We start from the raw sequence: 25,174 nt of genomic DNA, 5'->3' as shown, positions 1-25,174 counted from the left end.
CTGGTGGGCGGTGCTTGGTATTTCCTCAACTGATCTCAACATGGCTGCCGGACCACAAACCTTCTCATCTTACAGCTAAACAGTACACTACAAGATGTTTCTGAAAACATTTGTGTATAAAAATAGTCATTACAGTAACAGAATATTGATTCATATTTGATCAGCGCTGCCTAGTTTGACCGTTTGATCTGAGTTTGTGAGTGATTGACAGCTGCTCAGAGACGGCAGGCTCCAGCTTGGCTCTGATTGGTTGTTTTCTTTCGGTCTGTGAAATCTTGCAGATGCCATTAGAAGCACCGGAGGACACAGAGGCACATGATTTTTTTCAGATTACCTGTCTCATGCTCTACTTATAAAAATATATTTTAATAATATTTGCTCCAATTCTACCTACTTCAGCTTTAATAGCAGCACAACATTTAGCAGTGTAACCGTGTGATTTTCACAGCATCATAATGACAAAGTTCAGGTGTTCTCGGTCCTTTTCTATTCATAATGTCACTATCTGACACATATTGTATCGTCACTATCACAGTAAGAGCGTTGTCGTTAATGCTGCGACACACAAATGCAGCATAACCTTCGAAATCTGTCACTATCCTCAAACAGGCGAGGTGAGGCAGGGGTGCATTTGTGCAGAAAGCTGCAGATTTTTTTGTCCTCTAACTACAGGGGCTCTGCACCCCTACCTCAGCAGAAGAAAGATTCCCCTACCACCAGCGCTCCCCCCCCACCTCCCCTATTTTTTTTCTAAGGCACAAACAAGACTGTTTCTTTCAGAGCTTCGGCTTGGCTGCTTCCTCAGCTCCAGAGTGCCTCTGTGACTTGCATTATAGTGAGGTCTCAAACCCACTCACCACCACCACCAGTGGCAATGACAAAACGCCATATCATCACCTTGAAGTCTCCGAAAAAGAAGCCAAGTGGGTTGCTTGAAAACAACACAGCCTCGCTAAGCTTCCTGTCTTATGAATATTGATGAATGAATGAATATTACGGGGGGGGTGGGGGGGGGGGGGAGAACTGAGGTATGAAATGTGCACAAAGAAACGTTCATCGTTTAATTTGCTGTGCTCTGTTGCGTGGACAGAAACGCCACAGACCATGCTTACATGTATTCCATGCGATTCCATGGGGAAACCGAAATGGCATGTTCGCTGCGGCAAGCTCAGGCATTTTGGGGGGAAAAAGGACCATTTATCAAATTTGTGTGGACATTGCTTGAAGAGCTGATATTGCCTGCACAAATGTAGTTCAGCAATCCCATAAGAGAATGGCTGGTTTTTCCGGCACAGCAGGGGGTCTACTACAGAGGACCTTGCACTGGCTGCTCATTTACATTTCAAACACCGTCTATAACTGCAAGGGATTTGATGTTTTCCCTCTCTGCTCAGCAGTCTTATTCCTCCCTTGCTAATTCTCCAGCAGCCATACTGTCTGTGTGTATGCAGTACAGCCAGTATGGCTACCACAAAGCGCTGCTATCCTCTGTGTGCCTTTGACTGGGTTTTGCTTCCATACTGTGCCAGTACCATACGGCACTCGCAGAGCCGGAATATTCAACCTTAACTCAAAAGGCTGGGATGCTGATGGAGACGCCTTTATAAGCGGTGTATAACAGCTCTGGGTGAAAACATGTCCAATTCACGACATTATTTAACATGCCTCGTGGATGCACACACGCAGGAGCCGGCGTTCGGCAACACACGTCTCCATGTGAAGAAAGCAAACACGCTTTGTTTGTTTCCATAATCTGCTTGTCGATCACCTGAGGCCCAGCGAGCAGCCCGGGCCTGCAGTGCAACAGAGGCAGGAAGCCGGGGCTGGGGGGGGGGACAAAGCGGCGCATCGAGCCGAGCCCGCCACCAGGAAGAGCCAGCTTCCCTCACAAGGTCAGGCTGCAGTGGAAATGCATGACGTTTGGCTCTAAAGACACTGGCTGCCTCTGCATTTCCTCCAATCGTGTGTGTGATTACAGTGCTAGATATTAATGTGTGTGTGTGGGCCCCATGTATGACTGTTCAGACTGGAATGAGAAACGGGCGCTGACACAAATATGTCATCCTCAGCAGAGGCCTGAGACAAGTAGATCACGCTGACCGAGGGAGACGGAGAGCTTTCGTAGAGCTGCGGCAACTCCTGAGAATCAGGATGGGGGTTACAAAGAGAGAAAACAAAAAGGGGGGAAATGAATATTTCTAATATTCATGAAGTCCAGCATCCAGTGGGTAGAGGAAGTGGCTTTCTGGGGTATAGTTCACCGTAAAAAAGAATACAATTGAGTTACAGAAAAGACAAATTCTACTAAATTAGTCCACAGTTCAATCATTTGCTAATGTTATGTGTTCTGAAATCTTCTCTTTTGTTCCATAACTAATGCTACACTGTAGGTTTAATCATTCATTTAATGTCTCTCTCTCTGCTGACTACAGTAAATGACAATACTGCAAGAATCTGGCAATACGATATGTATCATGATACTGGGGTAACGATTCAATATATTGCGATATACATAATTGTGATAATGTAAACAAGGCGATATATTGCCATTTTTTAAATTTAATATTAGGAAAACTGTTATAGTATATAGAACACACCGGGAAATAAACTATTTTAGATCAGCCAAAAATAACACATTTACTGTAAACTGCATGCAAAAAACTGCAAAGTTTTTGCCCAAAACTGCATGTGATTATCATAAAGTGGGCATGTCTGTAAAGGGGAGACTCGTGGGTACCCATAGAACCCATTTTCATTCACATATCTTGAGGTCAGAGATCAAGGGACCCCTGTGAAAATCGCCATGCCAGTTTTTCCTCGCCAAAATGATGCCTATAACTGGAGCGTTATTTAGCCTTCTTCTCTACAAGGTAGTATGACACGGTTGGTACCAATGGATTCCGTAGGTTTTGTAGTTTCATATGGTGCCTATAGCTTCACAACTGAGCCGGCTACAACCTCCGAAAGATCGAATATTGGCCCGGCCCAACAGTGGGGCGGTCAGATTTTTAAGAGGTTATTTAAAAATAGATAGTGTTTTGGAGAATCGATACAGTATCGCACAACATAATATCGCGATACTCATGTGTATTGATATTTTCTTACACCCCTAGTATATATTATATTTATGTCTAAATACCTGACCAAATTGATAAAGAGATGGAAAATAAATTGCTCATTCACAGTGCATTATTTTTTAACTACATGCATTCACACCAGGAAAACAAACACACATTACTGTAATAACACGGCTTATAATACAATATTTGTGAAAAAAAAAAAAAGGTTATGAGTAGTACTGTTTGGACAGATCTCCTCCTCTGGGGGCAAATAAATGCAAAAGGTGGTTACATGGTTGCAGAGCTAATAGTCATAATAATAGTGGTTGCCATATTCCCTTAGGATTCACCTGCAGTCCATTGTGTGTAAAAAAAAAGGAAAAAAAAGACAACTCCCTAGGCTATTATTTATAAGTGAATGTAAATAAAATATATATTTTTTAAATGGTCATCTCTTATAGTGCAAATCACATGCTACAATAAGCATGCTCAGGGCTCAACCAAAAACAAAACATGAAACCTGAGAGCTTGGAACATGTGGACGCTTTTGTCAACATCCCTCTCACATTTATATTCCACATGGTTGATAATAGAATATAATATGGGTTATAATATATGTTGACATTAATAAGGATGACTGGCTAGGGGTCTGGCTCTGTGTAATCCACGCAGGTCTGCGTCATTAGGTGCTCTGGACAGATCTGGTATCACTTCAAACACTCTGTCTGTGTGTGTGTCTCCTCCACTGCGCACAGGATAGTAATAATGAGCAGGTGCCAGGAGCATGGAGACAGACATGGCACTGTAGTTCACACATACACACACACACACACAAACGTAGCACCGTCGGATCAAGGCTTTTTTTATATATATAAATATATATATAAACACTCTGCATAATAAATAGCAAGTGAGCCAGACGATCAGGCTAATAATAATAATAATGGTGGCCACTTACCCAAAATCCTGGTCCATGGATTTGAAGAAGAATTTGTAGCTGTTGACCGGCCGATTGTTGAGGACATTTTTAAAATCCGCTAAGGTGACTTTGTCCGGAGAGACGGACAGTTTGACCAGATAAGGAGTCTCCTCCTCGTCTATGTGATATATGATTTTAGTCTCCGCCATTGAGAGAGTGAGGGTTGAGGACAATCATTGACACAGGAAAGGAACAAGGGTTGTGCAGCGCAATAAAACAGGCCTGCTATGTTACCAGCTACCCGGACAATAATAACAACATAATAACAGCATTCCCACTAATTACAGAAACACCCGGCGGTGGTAGAAGCTGCTCGGTGCGTTGGAGGAACACGGTGGAGATCCAGACATAATACTCTCGTTATGAGCGCCTGTATTCCTGCTCCAGTGTGAGTCGGTACGGTGGCTCTCTCGGCACTAAAACAGGAAGGGACAGTCCACATCCTTGCTGATATGGAGTTGGGAATATTGCTATTTTTTTACGGGCTAATTGGTGAGACAGTGCTGTCATCTAGTGGTGAGTCTGGTGCTGTGCGCAGAGGCCTGGATGTCTGCGTCTTATACAACAACACTCATACACCGTATGAGCTGCAGGCTGCTGGGCTATAATACAGGCTGCACTGGAACAAAGAGGAAGTGGACTGGCTTTATTATGGAGACGCCTGGGTTGCTTTCTTAATTATTAACTCTGATATATAACAGTGGGATAGATTACTGTGTGACGCGGTAGCAATTCAACTCAATTAAATGAAAAAACAATTAAATATATTTAAAATGATATTCTAATAAAAAAATATATATATATTTTGTAGTAGTAGTTTGAAAGACATGACGACCTATTTTTGGGATAACAGACAAATACCCAAGGAATAGAAAAATATCCTAAAATTAAAATCCTATAAAATAATCAAAAAATATAATATGAAATATAACATTAATATAACATTTTATTTTAAAATTAAAAGAATATTATTATAAGTATGAAAAAGTAAGATATACATATATATGTATATATATGTGCTACTGTATTTTCTTTATTTTTAAAATAAAAAATATATATATATACATATTAAAAAAATTATATATATATATATACACATATACACATATATACACATTTTAAAATTATGTTAGTTTAGATCTTTCTTCCTTTTTGTTATTGTTTTTTTTTCTCCTGGGGTTGGGGGGAGGTCCTTTGTATAAACCTGTGGCTTTTTGACCTCTCCTGACACATTTCTTTTTTTTTCATTGACTGGATTTTGTGCAGTTTTATATGTGTGCAAATGAATAAATAAAAAATATACATATATATTTAAATTTAAAAATAAATTTAAAGAAATACAGCAGTAGCACTGAGAGATTTGGGGAGGAAGAAGGAGAAAAGCTGAAGCTGCACTCTAATGATTGCATAGGCTAATTACACCATTAATAGGCTTATTAAATATTATTTATGTCCATAACAATAATTACAAATAACAGTAATAATAATTAGACATTAATTGTAACTGCTTAATTATCACTGCATGTGACTGATCACCCCAGTGGTGAAAATAGGTGGAAGCTTTGTACAGCACAGCTGGTTACAATTAGGGCTGCAATGATTATTTTCATCTTTGATTAACCCGTTTATTATTTTATTGATTAATATATTAGTTGTTTGTTCTATAAAATATCATAAAATGGTGAAAAATGTCGATCAGTGTTTCCTCTAATGTCTTGTTTTGTCCACAACTCAAAGATATTCAGTTTACTGTCATAGAAGAGTAAAGAAACCAGAAAATATTCACATTTAAGAAGCTGAAATCAGAGAACTTTGAGATTTTTTTTCTTAAAAAAATTCCTCAAACAGATTAAGCAATTATCAAAATATTTGGAGATTAATTAAATAGTGACAACTGATGACAAATGACAACTTATTGATTAATCGATTAATAGTTGCAGCTTTAGTTACAATGTCACATGAACTACAGGATGTCAATGTCACACAAGTATTCAGTTCTCATCCCAGCTCTCTACAATTTAAAACAATGGTAAATGACTTACCTCAAATGTTCCTTCTCTCATACTCCTAATCCTAAAGTCTTCAGAGGCTATCAATACATTATAAATTCATATCACAGTTTCCTATTCACCCAAACACCAGATATGTGATCTGTGGAAACCCTCAGAACAAATAGTGATGAGTCTGTGGCCACCATTGTGAATCTTTAATAGAAGAAATCTTTTCTTAGAAGAGACTGACATCAGAGAGTGTGCAAGTGAGCAAGAGACCCAAAAAAAACAAGGGGTTAGGATTACAGTTTGGTATTTAGCATTACTGAGATAGTAGACAGTAAACCTCATAGTGCTACAGCCGCACATTTTATACCTGCGTCATTGACTAGCAGATTTAGTAATGAAAATTCAGTGTTTTATAAACCAGGGTGCTTTATACGTGCTTGATGCAAACAAGTAGTGCACAGCCCATTAAAAACCAAATAAATGGTTAAAAGATTTTTCTTTTACCTGAGTTTTGTTAGACTGAGCCTTTAGTCCATGGTCCTACAATTTCACTATTTTTCATTTGATAAGTTATCAATGAACAGACATATCCATTTGGGGAAAAATGGATACGAATTTAAGTCAGACAGTCTGCATTTCTGAAATACATAAAATGCACGCATAAAAATAATTAATGTAGTCATTTTTCTCACCAGAGCTGAGTTTTGTTGAAAAAAATCTGTTTAAAATGGCTTATTATAAAGCTAGAAAAATTTAAAATGTGTGGTTTCCAAACACTGTCTGAAACTGTCTACCCACAGTAACTTTGCATGATGAAAATCCTTTACAAATTACAGCAGAATTTGTGCAAAAAAGAAAATCTGAAGAATGGAGAACAGCTGTGAGCTTGCAGCTCAGTAAGCATGCAAAGTACACATAAAACATACTTCAATAAACAGCATGCATTTTTGTAAAGATTTTTTTTCTTTTTAAAGAGTGATTAAAAAATACCTAATATTCAACATATACCAACCAACAAACACAAAGAGTAGGGATCAAATATATGTTTAACCATATTGTTATAACAGGTGATGAAATATGCAAGTTATATAAAAAAAATGGCATGTAAAAATGATGGCTTTTAGTAAAAAATGAAAGCTTAGTGTGTTAGAGTTACAGCAGAGGGAGCATTCCTCCTGTCCTCTCCTGGGTTTCCCTTCTCTCCACGGTCATTTACTCTTCCGGTGTTTGCCCTGGACCTGCCAGCAGCATCTCAGAAATATCACACTCACTTCCACAGTTTCCCATCAAAGTCTGAATGAAGAGGTGGGAGACAGACGTCATATTAATCAAATGTAATGTTTCTGATCTTTGGCTGTAAGGATGTTTATTTACTGAAACTCTATTCACCCCTATTGCAGTCTTTGGCCATATCTCTCTCTTTCAGTAGGTTGTTTTTGAAGTCTGTGGATCGTAGTAGACATACAGGTTATGAGAAAGCACTTCTTTAAGTTAGAAAATGTGTGTTTACTGTATGTGTGGGATGAGATTTACTGTACCTGAATTCAGAGATTCTTGGTTACAGGGCCTCAGCTCTGTGAGGTCTAATGACGTTTCACCACCATCGATCACATGTCCCCTGCACAGAGACAGGCAAAAACATTGTCTTTCATGCACAGGTCAATTTTGAGATTTTGGGCTATTTTGCTTACATGACATGTCTTCTTTCAGACTAATGGAGAGAAAACATCCAAAACACACATTGAGATGTTTATTTTACTACACTTTTTTTATTTGAGTCTTTAGATTTCTCCTAAATTCACCAAAGGTTAGCATTAAATAATGCCTCATTTGCGTATTTGAACATTTCAGAAAATTTGTAATACAAAAAAAGAATTGTCTTAATGTAATAATCAACTGGGGAAGTCTATTAGTTGCATTTGGTTTTACCCTATTCACCTGCATTGTCTTGCAAAATACACATCTTTAAAAGGCAGTTTTCTCAAAATTAGTTTTTTTCTCATACTCTGAGCCAGAAATCTCCACTTCAGTAACACTTATGCACCCCAGTTTTATTCCTATCTATATTCTGAAGGTTTTTACAGAAGGGTTTATTCATATATCATCCATAGCCTGATTTACACTAAATTCTATTTCTAAAAACATGGTGAAAATTGATTTTTTTTAAATAGCTGTTGACAGTATTTCTGATTTATGGAGTGATACAAGGAGATCCAAAATCCCATCTGTAAAAACCTTTGACTCTATTATGTCAAAAAAATAAAACAAGAATTTTTAACCTGGCTTTATCCAGTTTTCAAATTTCTGTTCTGGAAATGTATGCAAATTAGCACATTATTTATAAGATAAGGACTCATTTGCATATTTGAACATACATTTTCAAAAAACTTGTAATATAAAAAATAATTATCTTAATATAAGTAATCAACTGGGGAAGTTTCATGATGATATCTATTAGTTAAAAGTTTTACCCTATTCCTGTCTCCCCAAAAGTATTGATCTGCTTACAATTGGATTCAATTTAAAGGAAAAAAATGGCACACAATTAATTGTATAGTAATGTCTTACCGATCAGATCGGCGCAGGTCATACTCCAGACCTGAAAAAGAAAAAGATTTATCACACAATCTCAAACACAGTGTGTCCACAAAATGTGCTATCTATGAATATGACTTTTATAATGATAAAATATAAGCTGGCTATCAGATACAAGCCATGAACAAGATGTGAGTTAATGGGTTAAACACACACCTCTCTTTTTACGTCGTCGAGTCAACACGACAACGGCGACAACGATGAACGCCAGCAGTATGAATGTTGCCAGAAAGTAGCCCAAATGCTGCACGAAGTACCCACGATGCTCAGGGAGGATGACATTCACCACACGTGGACCCTCCACAACTTCAGTCCCTAAAGACAGAACATGGATTAAATCATATGTTTCCTATAATAAAAAACTCTCTCATAAATAGACAGAGCTCATAGGTGATGGAGTAAATATATTCCACATGGTAAATATCAAGAGAACTCAATGTACTTTCAAACAATGGGAACTGTGATGTATTGGATTGTTACATTAGATTAATGTAATGGCAATAAACAGATCAAAATGAAATGTATTTCCACATAACTAAAAATTTGTATTCCTCCCGAGGCTTCTTCTTTTTCATTTGTTTCCAAAAGCCAGAGAGGGAGAGCAGGAGTTAAATGTCTGTTCGGTGGTAATGACTTCCAGACCTGATGTCATGCAGCTGTTATTTTTTTTTCTTTTTGCCTCAGAAAAAAAAACACACAGGCTGACCAGAAAAGAGGGGGAGAAGTGTGAGGAAAGAGAGACAGATTCTGTTATGTGGTCTGTCTGCATGTCTGTATTAGTTTTCCATTTGGGCCTTTTCACATCTTCTCACAAACACAGAAGTCTAGTTGCTGCATGCATGGAAAATAAACGTGTGACACCTTCAGCAGATTCTAAATCCATATCTGACAACACTGCAGGCAGCTCCAGGTCTCACAGGGACCTGGGATGTTTGTGTAACGATAATTATTAAAAACACCAAAGACAGAAAATATACGCTTGATCATAACAACGTCTGTCTATTATAAACAGTGTTATACAGTACAGTGTACTGTACCACAGAATAATCCTTCAATGCATGTTTACAGAGCAGCTTGTTAGTCTTTTAAACTTCTCCCTAAATTCAAATACAGCCTGATCTCAGAAGAAAAAAGGATCATGAAACTCATTCTAAGCTAACGAAAACACAGCAATTCTTATTTTCAGGTGATTATACACTAAAGAAAACATACTTATTGCAACGTATTCTCATACAACAGTTCGTATGATATCTTACAAAAAGTTATTTATTTATTATTATTTTTCCTTATTTTTCATGTGTTTTCCTACAAATGTCCATTTGTAAATTTCCGCCCCAGTCTTTTCAAAATAGACTTCTGTCTTCACAGGAAACAACTTCATTAGGTTTAGGCAACAAAACTATTTAGTTTGGTTTAGGAAAAGATTGTGATTTGGATTAAAATAACACAGGAAGTGGCGTAACTTAAGTACGTAAGTTACGTGACAAAAGCGACTTAGTTAGGTTTAGGAAAAATGGTGGTTTGGGTTAAAATAACACCAGAAATGGTTTAACTTTAGTATGGAATTAACTTGACAAAAACAATTTACTTAGGTTTCAGAAAAGATCGCGGTTTGGGTTAAAATAACTACGGAAGTGGTATAATTTAAGTATGGAATTTACCTGACAAATGAATCAACGTTGACTTCTGGTTTCACACAGGATACAAACACCAGTCTCCTGGGTGAAAGTTCAGTGTTTTACCCATCCACCCCGACCTCGTCCCTATGTGTAGTTTGTTGCTCTTTATACTTCCTGGTTCACAATTTCGTGGATCACATATAAATTGATTTTGTGGGATATATACAAATAACAATGCATTTTGTAGGTATAGCAACAAATGGTGTATCAGACCAGCCTGCTTATTCATATTATATTCCATTTCAGCCAATAGATCCCCCTAAATGCTATACACTGTTCCTTTAAGTATGGCATTACTCTATGGTCTCTCATTAAAGCAGACAAGTTAGACGCTAGTAAAACTAGGCGCCACTGAGGGACTAATGAGGAGAACATGCAACGTACCATCTTCCTGACCATGCTTTTGAAACCAGCCAATTATGAATAAGAAAGCTTATTCTGACTTAATCAGCCACCTCCTAACCGGGAGCTTAGTTGGCAATTATCACCTGTCATTGTTTAATGTGCATGAAACTGCAAAGACACGTCCAAGGTCATCGTCTCTAGAGCTCAACTGTCACAACCGGAGCTGCAGCCGCGTCCCCCAGCAGTAGCCCATTTCCATTTTCTTGACAGATCTGACAAGTGTGTACGTGTTAACGGCTATTTCACATATGCTGCACAGAGGCTACCCCGTGTTTTTGTTCCTGTGGGATGTGCGTCATTTGCAAGTCAATGAACTGAAGGAAAACGTCTTCATTTTCAAAAGATAGAGATTTCTGTTGGACAGCTCACACAACGCCCTCTTCGTGATCACAAAGAAATAAATTTGCCACAGAGAATTAGAGCATTAAAGTGAAAAGCTCTCGTGACATCTGTAATTTCAGATGATTGCCGGTGCCTGCGTGAGCACAAACAACTTACTTTTAAATTAACAGTCAAGAGCAGCGGTGCGTAAAGAAGAATTCCTAGATGAGGCAGGATGTCATCTATCCACGTGGGCATTTCTTCAACACCATTATGGAGCTAATAGGGCTGCCATTTCTTTACAGGAGGGGAGGATCTGTAGTATAACACAAACCTGCATCCCCTCCCCTTACATTGCTCTTTCATGTCACAGCTGGCCCAGATGTTGAACAGATGTATCAGACTTCCTTTAACTGCTGGTAAACACGCCTGAACCCGAGGCCGATACACATCAGCAGATAGAGAGGGAATTAACAAAAACTGGAGATACAGTGTAACCAGTCTAGACGTGTGGTTGGGACTTTTTGGAAAATGGGGTCAAGTGAAGGAAAAAACACGAGATAGGAGCGTCCACTCCCTCAATTATTGGCTGTTGGTGCCTACTCCTCTGCTCAGCACAGTTAAAATGTCTCCAGCTGTAAATGAAAAAGCTGTAAAAATGGGGAAAGAAAAGTCAGCGAGGAAAATGAGCCACTTCCGTTGCAGCCAATTTAAAGCTGTTTACTGTAGACAGCTTCTCAAGCCAGAGCTGCAAATAGTTGACTCCTTAAAAAACCTGAATTTGATACATCTAACAGAAAGATTTCTTTCTTTCTTACTCAACTAGCTCCAACATTCTTTCTACCTCCTCCCTCCCTCTTCAGCTCAAACACAAAAACAGAGAGGTCTGAGGAGAAAGTTGGCAGTGGCGAAGAAGAGGAACTGATTCAACTGACCAACTATGCCTATAATTATAACAAAGAGCCCAGGAGCTCTGTTGTCACTCTATGCACGAGAAACCATATGGGGAAAAACATTAACCATTACTAGTGTCTGGAAAGTTTTAGTGTTGTGTCGCTTGTTGTTTTGAGTGACTTACTTGGCTCTGGCACGTCATTCTGGAAAACTTTGGGTGCCGTGGTGGGGGCGGACGGAAGTGGAGGTCCCACAGTGAGCCTGAAGATGCGTCTCTCGTGCAGACCGCAGTAGTGGTGATGCAGGTGGCAGGAGTACAGGCCTTTATCAACAGGCTTCAAGTTAGAAATGGACAGCGAGAAGTCGCCTAAAGTAAAAGCGTCCTCCTCCACGCTCATCTTGTTCTCTCCAAAGCGTGGTCCGTAATCTCGACGCTCTCCGGAGGCGTAGAGGTCCACCAGGCGGCCGGCCCTGTCGGGACGCACTCCGGGGGCCTGGAAGTCCCAGTGAGCCACCTGCTGCTGGTCCTCCTGGAGACCGTCTCTCCACAGGGGACGTCGGTTCACACAAGGCAATACCACCGACTTGCCGAGCAAGACCACGAACACGGTCTTCTCTCCATCCCAGTAACGTTTCTCTTTCCGAGCTGGAAACACATGAGAGTGAAATACATACATTAATCTGTTTCATGCATCATGACTCATGAAATAGCATTAGGCTGTATGACCGCAGTAAACCTCACCTGATTTAGTGACATTGAGCTGGATTTGAATGGACTGGTGAATCTGGCAGTAGTGATGGTGCAGATTACAGGTGTAAACTCCCTTGTCAGTTGTGACCACACCTGAAAAAATAAGCATAAATTGATATTATAAATGGAAGAGTGCAATGTTGATGGTGCGAAATGTGGGAAATGTGGGGAAGTCTCACTGTTGATGATGAGGGAGAAGTTGCCGTCATCGAAAGCAGAGTCTGGGACGGAAATGCGTCCCTTGTTAAAGCCATTGTAGACCCTCAGGCGGGCTCCAGGGGACATGTCCAGGACTCGCTCCACAGAATACTCCGGGCTGCTGCGCACCAAGTCCCAGTGCACCACCCTCTGACGGTCCTTCAGCCTGTCCTGGGTCCACACCATGCGGGGGCTGTGGCAGGCAAGGATGGCCTTTGACCCCTGAGGGAGGGTGATGTTCTTAGCCTCCACCACAACACCGAGTGTGCTGCTGCTGCCGCTCTGACCCCATGCTGACATAGAGAAATAAACACATGGGTTCAAACATGAGCTACTATACATTAGTGCAGGGGTTCTTAAACTTTGTGGGGCCATTGACCCCTTTCACGAGAGAACATTTTCCAAGGACCCCCCATAATCCTAATTCTGATTAAGTATGCTTACTACCATTTATACTCTAGATGCCATTGGATCTATTAGTAAGCTAAAACTTTTCAACCTAAATACTTCAGACCTGTTTGATAGTGATAAACAGAAACACAATTCAATTTGAATCATGTTAACACCACCTTGGTTTGACCTGATATTCCAGTTGCTTTGTAATCAGATGTCACTTTAGCTTGGTGAAGCTTCATGGTTTCGTTCGCCATCACCTGAAGATACATGACGTATTTTGGTCTCCTGTCGCTGTTCTCAATAAAACCAAGCTCGATATCACTGTCGCCATATTTTCTCAATTTAGCTAGTTTGGTTTTAGTGACAAAATCACTTGACAATGTGGACTGACTCAAATATTTCTAGCAAGCTGGCTCAAAGCCAACCTAAGCAGCAGCAGGAACAATTCGTTGCGCCCTGAGTGAAGTGACTGATTCATTACATATTGACATGATGTGTCACGATCATATCAGAGTTTCTATCAGCCCAAAGCTGACATGGGTGGGTTGGGAGTAATGGACAAAATATGCTTGTTTTATTGGTGCAAATGTCTGTAGATATGCACTTTTTAATGCGCAATTAAATAATTTATAGTAAATCATTTCGCGGACCACCAGACAGAAACCCCCCTTTGAGAATCACTGCATTGAGGTATGCATTGAGAAACAAAAATGTCTTACCTCCTGGCAGGATGAGCACAGCAACAACTGAAACAGACAAACACATGAGTGATTAGAGTTACTGAAACACATAATTCATACTAGCTGAGGTTTTACAGATATCACCCTGTTGACTAACTAAGTCTTGAGAAATATTTATAAGACTCAGATAAATGTGGTGGTGACCTGGACTGACCCAACAGTGGAAGATTTCAGCATTGGAACAGATGTGGGTTCAGTGAGAGGACTGTTTAAAATAACAGAGGATTACTGAAGAAAGAAGGACACGGTAAAAAGCAACGTTTTAAAAACAGAAAAGTTCCACACAAAATATACCGGATGTCAACAATATTCTCTGGAAATATATGTTGCTGTTTGTGTTTTTTTCACTCTATAGATAGGAAAGTTTCCTACAGCTATTTCTAATGCCTTTTTTCCCACAGTGCTTTTTCATCGTCTGTTTACTTGAAGGGCCAGCGGAGCCGCATGCAGCCAAAGCATACAGAGCCTCTATTCATGCTGGCTGCCGCTGGCCTGTTGCAAGGCCGTGATCCTGAGGGGATGAAGAACCAGGCTGCTATTCAGCTCACACCAAACACCTGTATGTTTTTACTGTCCTTGTAAAGGGTACTGAGAACTATAGAGTCTGGAGGTGCAGAGCTTTTTACATGTGGATACATTCACTACATAAATACTGTTTATATACAGTATGTGAATAAAGAGTGGATTATTTTCAATGCACAGTTATTACTGGCATTACAGTTATTATTACTGGGGTGGCAGTAGCTCAGTGGGTAAAACGGGTCGTCCTTTAACCACAAAGTTGATGGTTTGATCCCCGGCTTCTACTCTCTGCATGTCAAAGTGTCCTTGAGTGAGACACTGAACCCCAAGTTAATCCCTGGGCGCTTCACCACAGCCCAGTGCTCCTAAATGCTGAGGGTGGATCAGATTTCATGTATGTATGTATGTGATGATGAAGTTACCAATTTGGAAAATGCCACGATTAATCAGCACTTTCGAAAACACAAATGCTTCAGTAAATTAAAACCAACAAATTATAAAATAATTAGATTTTTATGATAAAAGAGATTTAAAAAAAAATAAAAAATTCCACAAATGTAAGATAAAAAGGAAAAAGACAATTGAAGTAAAATAAAAAACTTTAAAAAACTCAAGTAAAATCGGGTCGAGCGCCCCAATAAAAGTATGTTTTAAGAAGAGATTTAAAAGATGTTACAGACTCAGCGAACCTGATTTCCTCAGGCATTGAGGCCCCGACTATAAATTCTCTGTCCCCTTTAGTTTTATGCCAGGCCTCTGGAACAGTTAAAAGGCCTCTAGCCGAGGAAATCAAACTACGCACAGGCTCGTACTAAGAGGTCAAAATATTGCAGGAAGAAAAGAGGCCAAGAAGAGCCTTAAAAGTAATCAATAAAATCATAAAATCAATTATATAGCATGCTTTGATCCAGTGTAAGGAAGCAAAACAAAAACACTGGTGCGATGTGGTCACAGATGTTGGTTCTGGTTAAAGGCCTGACAGGCAGCCGAGTTCTGTTTTGTAGTCCATCAAAAGATTTTTTGTCTTGAGAAGTTATAAATCTGGTAACTACTGAAGCTTTTGCAATGAAACTTCACAACTAGTTTGATTAGCAAATAATCAATGACAACTATATATATATATATATATATATATATATATATATATATATATATATATATATATATAACTGTCAAACAAATGTAATGTATGTATATATATACATACATTACATTTGTTTGACAGTTATTGTTATTTTAGAGATTAATTTTTACCTATAAAACATATGAGTTTATGAAATAAAATGATAAAATATATTGCATTGCTATAGATATCTACACAATAGTATATAAAGTAGTTAAATTAGCTCCACCTTGACCAACTACAACATTAAAATGTTGCTTACACTTTAATGCCTCAGTAATATTAATATAATGATATAATATATGAAATTATAATATAATGTATGTATAATACTCACAGGTAACATGTTTCTGAATCATGAATACTTTTACTATTGATAATTTCAGTATTTTTTTCTAATGATACTTATATGTTTATGTAAGTGACATTTCCAAAGCAGGACTTAATGGAGTATGTATTAGATCTTTTAGACCTTAGGATGCTGTCCAAGCTATGTGTCATCTTGAACAATGTCTCACACCCACTCCATGATGTGCTGCTCAAACACAGGAGTACATTCAGTGCTACACTCATTCCACTAAGATCCACTACAGAGCGCTACAGGAAGTCATTCTGCCTGTGGCCATCAAACTTTTTATCTCCACCCTGAGTGTCAGACACTCCGAGTCAATAGAATGGACCTGGACTTATTTCACACGTCAGCAGTTAGTACCCCATAATTTTATTATTATTCTCATATGCAATCTGGATTAAACTGTATAACAATCCATCATTAATACTGTATTTACACTGTAAATTTCAAGAAATATTCTTATTTAAATTCGTATTTATACTATTTTTGCTTTTATATTCAACACACTAAATATATCCCACTTCTCGCATTTTGTATTTACTTATTTACACTGTGGTTATGTGTTTGATGTACATAGATTTCTAATTTGTTATTCTTATTTGCATTGTTATTTATATTCTCTACAAATATTGTGTTATATACTGTAGCCTTATGTACATTATGTACATGTTACATACAAAATACAACCTTTATTTCTCTTTTCTTACATTTCTTTATGCTTTTATTTAAGAGGAACTGTAACGCCCCATTTTTCCCTCGGGGATCAAAAAGTATTTTTGATTCAGATTCTTTGTCATTCTGTTGCTAGGGCAACAGCTTTGGTCCAAGTTTACTTCTTGTCAGCTATTGCATTAACAAACATTGCAATAGGAAAATAAAAAGGTCCCATTTAGAATGTTTGTGTTGTCGAGTTTGAAAAGGTATATTGCTACTTTTACTTAAATTAAAGATCTGAATACTTCCTCCACCACTGTCTAAGAGCAGCAAAATAACAAAACGGCTCAATCAAGTGCATTTTCATCATCAACACTGGTGGCCTGACACCAAAAAACAAGCAGCGCAACATCTGTTTGATCCGGGTTTACAAGACCAAAAAGTGTGTTCTCCATCCAGGTGTTTTTCTAATCATGCCTGCAGGTGGTTGATTCACAGGCAACACACACGTTCCATTTCACCACATCCAAACAATACTTGCGCTGCTACTGTGCTTTAATGCAGTGATATGAACCCAGCAGAGCGTGCTGTGATTTTGTAAGTATTCACCAGTATGTAATAATACTGAGCAAAATGATTTCAGCACACACACTGGCATCGGAGAGGAGACCTCATGCTGGAAAACGTGGGTTTTCTAATGAAGGCTATAAACTTTCCTGCAGAAGGTAAAACAAAGTGTCCCAACCCCTGTAATTTTCTCTCATCTCTCCTCCAGACACACACGCAGGCTGGTGACTCACGAGGCTGGTTTAACACTAAAGACTTAACAATATGCTATTATTGCGAAACCAGCTATAATAACGGGCATTTAGCAAATGACCTGCCAAATCACTGTTGTCATTCGTAACCCCAGGATCACATGGAGAATCACTTAACAGAATGTCACCCCTGAAGGTAAAACAAAAAAGGTTTCAACTCAGACATAAAGCATGCGTTCACTCAGCACAATCCATGTGATTCATGAGTTCACTCACAGCCCAGTCACAGGTTGAGAATCAAACACATGTGTCCAGCTGCAGATTCAGCTAAACATGAAAAGATACACTCAGAGTGTGTGGCGTGCCTATTGACTCTCCTGTGGATACACTCACTTTAAATGGAAGATTTTCAAGTATTTTTAGTCATATTGATTTGCTTCCAAGTACTTTCTATTGTGTTGGCCATCATAATTATATACTATACCATTATATACCATTTTCTTCTAAGTTTGAAGCTTGTTGATTATGTGTTTATGCATGAAATGCTTTCTATAGATTTATTTGATGCTCATTAATAACTTTACTAAGTATATTATTGTAAATGTATATATTTATCTTCATGTAACTTATGGTAGAGCTCAATTTGGGACTACATCTGTGCATGGATCAGGTGATGTCTATACTATACAGTATCTTCAGTGGTGCAATAAGTACTCACATATTTTACAAAGTAAAAGTAACAATAAAATATAGTGTAGAAATACTCTGTTAAAAGTAAAAGTCTTGCATTCAAAATGTTACCTTGAGTACAAAAGTCTTAACATCAAAAGATACTTACACAGTACAAAAAGTAAAAGTACTCATTATGCAGAATGGCCCATTTCAGCATAATGAATATTATATTATTGAATTCTAATTATTGATGCATTAATGTGTACATCACTTTAATGTCACATCCGGGTGGGGCAATTTTTTTTCTATATAGACTTTGGCTGGGTAGCTGTGAATTTCAACCTGGCATCGATAAAGTCTCATCTTTAATAAAACATAAATATTGATTTGTTGATAATATTTTGTATTATTATTGTGAAACTGCAAAGTAACAAACTAAAGTTATCAAATAAATGTAGTGGAGTAAAAAAGTACAATATTTCCCTCTGAAATGTAGTGGAGTAAATAATATAAATAAGCAGAAAAAGGAAATACTCAAGCAAAGTACAAGTACCTCAAAATTGTTCTTAAGTACTGGACTTGAGTAAATGTAATATAACTTTACTTTTTATCTATCAATGTTATGTAACGTTACTTTTAATGTATAAAGTATCATGGTGTCAATAAAGTCTCATCTTTAGTAACACAGTATTTATCTGTTGATCATATGTTGTAATCTGAACCTGCAAAGTAACTAAAGTTATCAAATAAGTACATTTACTCAAGTACAATACTTAAGAACAAATTTGACGTACTTGTACTTAGTTGTACTTGAGTATTTCCATTTTCTGCTATACTTTATACATTTCAGAGGGAAATATTGTACTTTTAACTCCACTATAAAAGTATTATACTGGAGTAAATGTACTTAATACTTTCCAAAACTGCTTCTTGGTCACGTTTTGTGTATACTGTATATCTGATCATGCACATGTCTTTAAAGCTGTAAAGACAACTTAGTAACAATATTACTGGGAGCATCATCTCAGTATGTGATCCCTTTTACTCCACTATAAATATCTCTTTCTGCTAAACAAAGTCGAGGGATTGTTCACTGTATAGTTGTACACAGAACATAAAACAACCTTACTGTGACCATGTCATTTTCTGCCTTGAATGCGCAGCTAGATGTTTATTATAAGCTTATTTGATTCAAAACAGCCATCCTAGTTGTTTTTTCCCATGCCGTGTAGTCAGTCGGTGGCCGGTAATTAAGACAGAAGCCATCATAAACATGGTTGGAGCGGTAATCCCCTCCTCCTCCTCCTCCTCCTCCTCCACGTCGCCCGGACGGACTCAAAGCAGCCCACTCGCGGTGAAACACTCATTACTGACACATATAATGACTGGCTGCAGGATTGTGCTGACTCCTCGACTCAGACCGCAGTTAACTAGAAACACATTGGGCTGAGGCCACAAAAAAAACCCACATACACACCATCAACAAGGGGCAGGCCGAGGCTAGTCACAAACAGCCCTGCAGCTACAGGACTGTGTAAATGCAACCTACGTTTCACTTTAAAGTCCATGAGGATCAATGCATTTTATTTTCGAAACGCAGGATATTTAAAAAATAAAAGCTGTCGATAGAAAAATGTAATTCTGGCATCTTGAGTATAGCATCACTTAGGCTACACAGAAAATATAGATTGAGGTAGATAAATTGCCTAAATATAGCCTATAGCCTATTTAAAGCTTGGTTTTGATAAAAACAAATAACAAAAAAAAGTTACAATAAAAATAATAAATTATAGTGAATTATGTTAACTGTTGGTTCAGCAATAAATAAACATATAAATAAATGACAGAAAATGAACACAATTTGTAGAACTTCCTCTATTAAAACTAGTTGTAAAAAAGATCATTGCACGAATTGTTGTACAATAAATAAACAAATGAGGCTATACACTCAGAAAACGGAAGTTAAGTTGTTTTTATAGCAAACACCAGTTTAAAAAAAAATATTAAATAAGCAGACTGTTATGTCAATCTTACACATTGCAAAGACATTCAGATAAAAGTACTTTATATAATAAAAATAATCTATTTTAAATAAGGTTATTTACAGTGCTGCTGCAGAGTCAACCTGAGGACTGAAGAGAGTTTCTGCTTTTGTTCCCGGCGGGTGATTCTAACCTGGATCCAATTATGGAACAAAGAAAGTTTCCTCAGTCATTTTGTCTTTTTTAAAAGCAAGAAAAGTGAAGAACTTACTCTGAAGGAGAGTCATGTCGAGGTGCATCTTTGTCACAGTGCTGCCAGCCAGCCAGAGGAGGTATAAAGTCTGTCAGGAGACGGTGTGTGTGTGTGAGCGGCGCGGAAAGAGATAAAACACAAGAAGTCTTGCGGCTCAGCTGTGTTTTGGTGTGTTCCTGCAGTCTGGAGCCTTCAGTCGCTCCGCCTCCACCAGCAGATGAAATCCAACACTTTGGTGCTGCAGTCTTGACGAAAAACATGTGTTGTAGAGGGACACTAGAATAAACGCTGAAAGGTTTTGAAGGAAATTATAATATACTGACTATTATGAAAAATGCACTGAAGGTACAATCCTCCAAATGTGAACAAAAGGATGGCCTCAAAACATTGGATTATAACTTTGTTAATCCGAAATTGACAGGTTTTATAATAAACTACTAAACAATTATGAAAAAAAAATTACAGAAAAAAAGCTTTTTATACGTCGAACTCTTCAGTTATATGTGAAGATATCAGTGATTTATATAGTTGAAGAAATTGTAAACCAGTCATTTGGGTAAACTGCCACATAAGGAATTGATTATAAAAGATCCTTCCTCATTTCCCCTTTTTTGATCTTAGAAAAGCCACTTTGTGAATTAACGCCCTCAAAAGGAAACCATTTTTCTTTAAAGACTATTATCAAAAGTTTTATTGTACAAGCTGATTTCATTTAAAAATGGTCACACAGTCAACTGGTGTTTTGGTGCTTTTATTTCTGTTTTAGCTGTGCTAGAAAGTAAACTAAATAACCACTCTTTTCAGGGTGAATGCATTTTTTTCCCAGACTTTGCTCAATGCTGCCACCCACAGTAAAACAAATGTAAGATGTCCTGTAATTCTACCATCAGCCTAAATTAAAGCAAACAGAAAATGACACACCATGCCTCGGGCTTGACAGAGAAAGATCTTTATTAGATTATGTACACGTTGTTAAAAATAAATTGTACACATAATGAAGATGTCCTTGTCACTGAATATGCTTCAATTAAAGCACATAAAGTTGTTTTAACTGCAGAGTGTGAAGTGTTGTGAGCAGACAGAGACATCCAGTGTGAGGGATCATGTGACACAAACTTGAATCATTGTTGTCTGTGTTTTTCAGTCTCTTTTGTTTCCATGCTGCTTAATGAAGATCTTAGGTGTGTTCCACCCCTCTGGAGCCTTCTTCAGTCCAGCTCGTGTCCAAATCCTCCTCAGATCCTCCTCAAATCGTTTCTGCTCAGGACAAACACGCACATATGGCCGTTTAAGAAAAGTCTTTTGTAATTGGAGCACACCAGGCATTCAAGATTTACAACAATCCTACACAAATTAATCATGTTTCAAGTTCAGTCAATACTTTATAATACATATATCATGATAAACTTAACATACTACCATTAGTATTCATTTCCATGTCAAATTATCACATCATATTGATATTAATTGGCTGAATGTAACAGAAAAATCTGTCAAAACAGTTAGAAATCGTCTGTCTAGTCAGTATCACAGGATCCTTTTTTTTTTTTTTATCTCTAACAAAGAGGAAACGCTCACCTGCTTCTTCTTCCCCCTGCCCTCCAGCACTCTTCTCCTCAAGAATTTAGTCCGTTTTAGCAGCTTCTTGTATTTATGCCGGTTCATCTTCCGCCGTCGGATCTTCAGAACATTCTTACAGCTAAGAGGTGTTGCTGAACCCTCCCCATCCTCCAGAACAGGGACGGAGACGGGAGGCAGCATCTTCTCTTCCAGCGGCCCTACGTCCTCCTGCGGCTGAGCGCACTCCTGCAGGGGAGGAAGGGAGTAGCGCAGGGAGAGCCAGCTCTCCAGAGGACTCACCGACAGTTTACGCGGCACGAGAGCTTCGTCCAGTTCTGGCTCAAGTTGTACCCATCGGGGAGGAGGTGTGTTGTCTGCTGCTGTTGAGTAGTTCCTCTGTTTTTGTTGTAGTGAAGAGCAGTAAGCAGGAAGAAGCGGTTGCACACGTCCATTCAAAACTTCTCCATGGGCCTGAAGAGCACCTGGTCATTAAGGAAAAATTAATTATGTCATCTTGAGTAACAACACTTAAACTGGAATTATAGCTTAAAAAGGGACTGTTTGTAACTTCTTACACGTATAAATCTACCGGGTCGGTGTCCCATGCGCGCTCACATATGCGCGGTCGCGTGTGGCTACGCTGTTCAGACGAGACTCCAAGACAAACTACACGGAAGCACCAAAACCGCAAAGTTACATCTAGTGAAGCCCGTCTTGCAAAGCAGTGTTTGCCGCGGTGGAAGGACGCGGGGAGACCGTAGCTTTGGTCTCCAGGGCCGGAGTCTCTGCTGTACTCTGCTCCTCTGCCTGCCTTCACTCAGCTCGCTCGACCTCACGTGTATGCGCGCACACTACACACTGCAGAAGAGTTAGTTTAGCTCTGAGAATATCTAGTGGACATTTGTGCAGAAATAACTGCTGCAGCTCCTCCAGACCAACAGAGGTTTCCCGTGTCTCGTGAAATGACGGGGCTCCGCAGCGAGAAACGTTATCATCTCTGATCGGGTGCCGGTGTCTCCCTCCGACCGCGGTCGTGAGGCTGAAGCAGGAAAAGCCAACACGTGACATACATGTTCGTTCATGTCTATGTAGAACGAGCACAACCGCGAGCCCGACGCTGACTTTCGTTGACTTAACGGCCACAGGTGTCGCTGTTAACAAGCATTTCTGATTCTTACAAACAGTCCCTTTAAGATGAATCAAATGGGTAGACAGATAAGACATGTGGTCATACTTACATGTTGCTCTACGTAACAGATTGAGACGGGGGACAACCTTTGAGGTAAACATTGTTAATGATCATCCAAATCAAGTCATCAGGAAGGAGTTGACTGGTCTCTGGTCCTGTGGGCAAGAAGCAAAGTACTGTGTATGAGAATTAACTGATTAATCAGTGGACAGGAAATGAATGGGCAACACGTTTGATAGTCATTCGTTTAAATCATTTATAAGAGACGAATGTAAACTCTGGGAATCTTTTACTATAAAATGATGAAAGTGACTTTTGGAGGTAATTTAACATAATATACTGTATGTCAACATGTCCAACCTTAACGTTAACTGATCTCCTTGAACACAACGTTACATTAATACAACATATGAATGCACTGACGTTACCAGGTGAATGTAAAATAATATAAATAATCAATATGAACATAAACTGACCCTTCAGCTTGTTGCTAATGCTAGCTAGCAGTGAGGCTCCACTCTGGACGAGAAAGTCTCGATATTATCACTAAAACAGATCACAACTAACAGAGTTTCAGCCATCAGCTGTCTGACAACATGAAGACATTAGTTTAGCAGTGGTTTGATGAACATTGTTTTGTTACCTGAAGCTGCTTTGACCCAGCTGCTCGTCTTCAATGTGACTCTAGAAGCCTACTTCCGGCTAGAGCAACACAGATATAGTGCGTTTCCTGTTTCTCAGAGCGGACAAAGGTTCCGCCAGAGACAGTTACATCACAGAGCCTCTGAGTTTGACAACCAATTTGGATTATTATAGTATAATAATAATAATGATAATAATAATAATAATAATAATAATAATAATAATAATAATAATAATAATAATAATAATAATAATAATGATAATAGTAATAATAATAATAATGATAATAATGATAATAATAATAATAATGATAATGATAATAATAATAATGATAATGATAATAGTAATAATAATAATAATAATAATAATAATAATGATAATAATGATAATAATAATAATAATAATGATAATAATAATAATGATAATGATAATAGTAATAATAATAATAATAATAATAATGATAATGATAATGATAATAGTAATAATAATAATAATAATAATAATGATAATGATAATAGTAATAATAATAATAATAATAATAATGATAATAATAATAATAATAATGATAATGATAATAATAATAATAATAATAATGATAATGATAATAGTAATAATAATAATGATAATGATAATAGTAATAATAATAATAATAATAATAATAATAATAATAATAATAATGATAATGATAATAGTAATAATAATAATAATAATAATAATGATAATGATAATAGTAATAATAATAATAATAATAATAATAATAATAATAATGATAATGATAATAGTAATATAATGATAATAATAATAATAATAATAATAATAATAATAATAATAATAATGATAATGATAATAGTAATATAATGATAATAATAATAATACTGATAATAATATTAATATTAATAATGATAATGATGATGATGATGGTGATGGTGATGATAATAATAATCATAATCATAATCATAATAATGAGTTCTTTTAAATCAAAGCTTAAAACTTTCCTGTTTGCTGCTGCCTTTTATTAAACCAGATAACGATCTTATACTGCACTATAACTTTTTACTCTTGTGTGTTATATTCCATTTTAGCTTCTATCCTAGCTTTTTTTTTTTTTACTCCACTGGAGGGCACTAACAATAAAGTAGCAATGGTAGGTGCAAATGAACTATCAGCTGTTGCCATGAAGACTATCAGTAAGTTCTGACTCCTCAGTTTGCCTGAATACAGCGCAGTGATGAATTACACATGTAGGATAATAATTGAGAGAGAACATGTTTGAGCGAGTTGAACAATAAATATATATACACACATGTCTGGGATCATTTGCATTGGTGTCGCTCTCTTACTCTTTGTGACTTACAGTAAGCCTACTTACCTTCTTCAGTTTTAGTCTTATATCATCTTTTTAAGCTGTCCTTGGCGACTGAGCAGCAAGCAGTTTTGTAGGCTACTGGGA

General features: G+C 37.7%; 3 protein-coding genes across 10 annotated transcripts in view; all 3 read right to left on the bottom strand.

Moving 5' to 3' along the window:
* The window catches only part of LOC141772520 (segment polarity protein dishevelled homolog DVL-1-like), a 30,112-nt gene extending 25,622 nt beyond the window's left edge, over positions 1-4,490 (bottom strand). For 3 of the 6 annotated variants that reach the window (XR_012594911.1, XM_074643577.1, XM_074643576.1), the window contains exon 1: positions 4,018-4,489. Coding sequence is in view for 4 of the 6 variants with exons in the window: in XM_074643577.1 (XP_074499678.1) it covers positions 4,018-4,187 (170 nt within the window). In the remaining 2 variants the exon portion in view is untranslated. Of the gene's footprint in view, positions 1-4,017 lie in introns of all 6 variants that reach the window. The other 3 variants (XM_074643574.1, XM_074643575.1, XR_012594912.1) reach the window with 2 other exon arrangements.
* A 1,739-nt stretch (positions 4,491-6,229) lies between these two features.
* On the bottom strand, positions 6,230-20,505 carry LOC141772519 (matrix remodeling-associated protein 8-like). Its single transcript, XM_074643572.1, has 10 exons — positions 20,352-20,505; positions 13,997-14,023; positions 12,863-13,174; positions 12,675-12,776; positions 12,117-12,578; positions 8,790-8,948; positions 8,607-8,637; positions 7,577-7,656; positions 7,428-7,481; positions 6,230-7,331 (listed from the first exon to the last, which is right to left on the bottom strand). Exons 1-10 carry the CDS (start codon positions 20,377-20,379, stop codon positions 7,306-7,308), a joined length of 1,281 nt encoding a protein of 426 aa, XP_074499673.1. The 5' UTR covers positions 20,380-20,505; the 3' UTR covers positions 6,230-7,305.
* Positions 20,506-21,260: 755 nt separating this feature from the next.
* Positions 21,261-23,854, bottom strand: aurkaip1 (aurora kinase A interacting protein 1). 3 transcript variants are annotated; one of them, XM_074643571.1, is made up of 5 exons: positions 23,726-23,776; positions 23,559-23,628; positions 23,132-23,237; positions 21,912-22,375; positions 21,261-21,590 (listed from the first exon to the last, which is right to left on the bottom strand). In XM_074643571.1, the coding sequence occupies exons 3-5, from the start codon at positions 23,181-23,183 to the stop codon at positions 21,474-21,476; spliced, it is 633 nt and encodes a 210-aa protein (XP_074499672.1). In that variant the 5' UTR covers positions 23,184-23,237; positions 23,559-23,628; positions 23,726-23,776; the 3' UTR covers positions 21,261-21,473. The 3 variants fall into 3 exon arrangements, with proteins under 3 accessions (XP_074499672.1, XP_074499670.1, XP_074499671.1); XM_074643569.1 differs by lacking the exon at positions 23,559-23,628 and having other exon boundaries at positions 23,726-23,854; XM_074643570.1 differs by lacking the exon at positions 23,726-23,776 and having other exon boundaries at positions 23,559-23,717.
* Between the last annotated feature and the right edge of the window lie 1,320 nt (positions 23,855-25,174).

This window comes from Sebastes fasciatus, chromosome 8 (assembly GCF_043250625.1).
Source record: "Sebastes fasciatus isolate fSebFas1 chromosome 8, fSebFas1.pri, whole genome shotgun sequence".
Classification (NCBI taxonomy): Eukaryota; Metazoa; Chordata; class Actinopteri; order Perciformes; family Sebastidae; genus Sebastes; species Sebastes fasciatus.
Note: the sequence above shows the minus strand (reverse complement) of the source record. Positions and strands in the feature narration are given on the sequence as shown.

Coding starts and splice junctions, on each gene's coding strand:
- LOC141772519 (XM_074643572.1), bottom strand. CDS start 20,379: ATGCACCTCGACATGACTCTCCTTCAGA. Junction 14,024..20,351: donor CGACATGACTCTCCTTCAGA/GTAAGTTCTTCA, acceptor TGTCTGTTTCAG/TTGTTGCTGTGCTCATCCTG. Junction 7,332..7,427: donor GGCCAAAGACTGCAATAGGG/GTGAATAGAGTT, acceptor CTCTTCATTCAG/ACTTTGATGGGAAACTGTGG.
- aurkaip1 (XM_074643569.1), bottom strand. CDS start 23,183: ATGTTTACCTCAAAGGTTGTCCCCCGTCTCAATCTGTTACGTAGAGCA. Junction 22,376..23,131: donor TCTGTTACGTAGAGCAACAT/GTAAGTATGACC, acceptor CTTAATGACCAG/GTGCTCTTCAGGCCCATGGA. Junction 21,591..21,911: donor GCAGGGGGAAGAAGAAGCAG/GTGAGCGTTTCC, acceptor TGTCCTGAGCAG/AAACGATTTGAGGAGGATCT.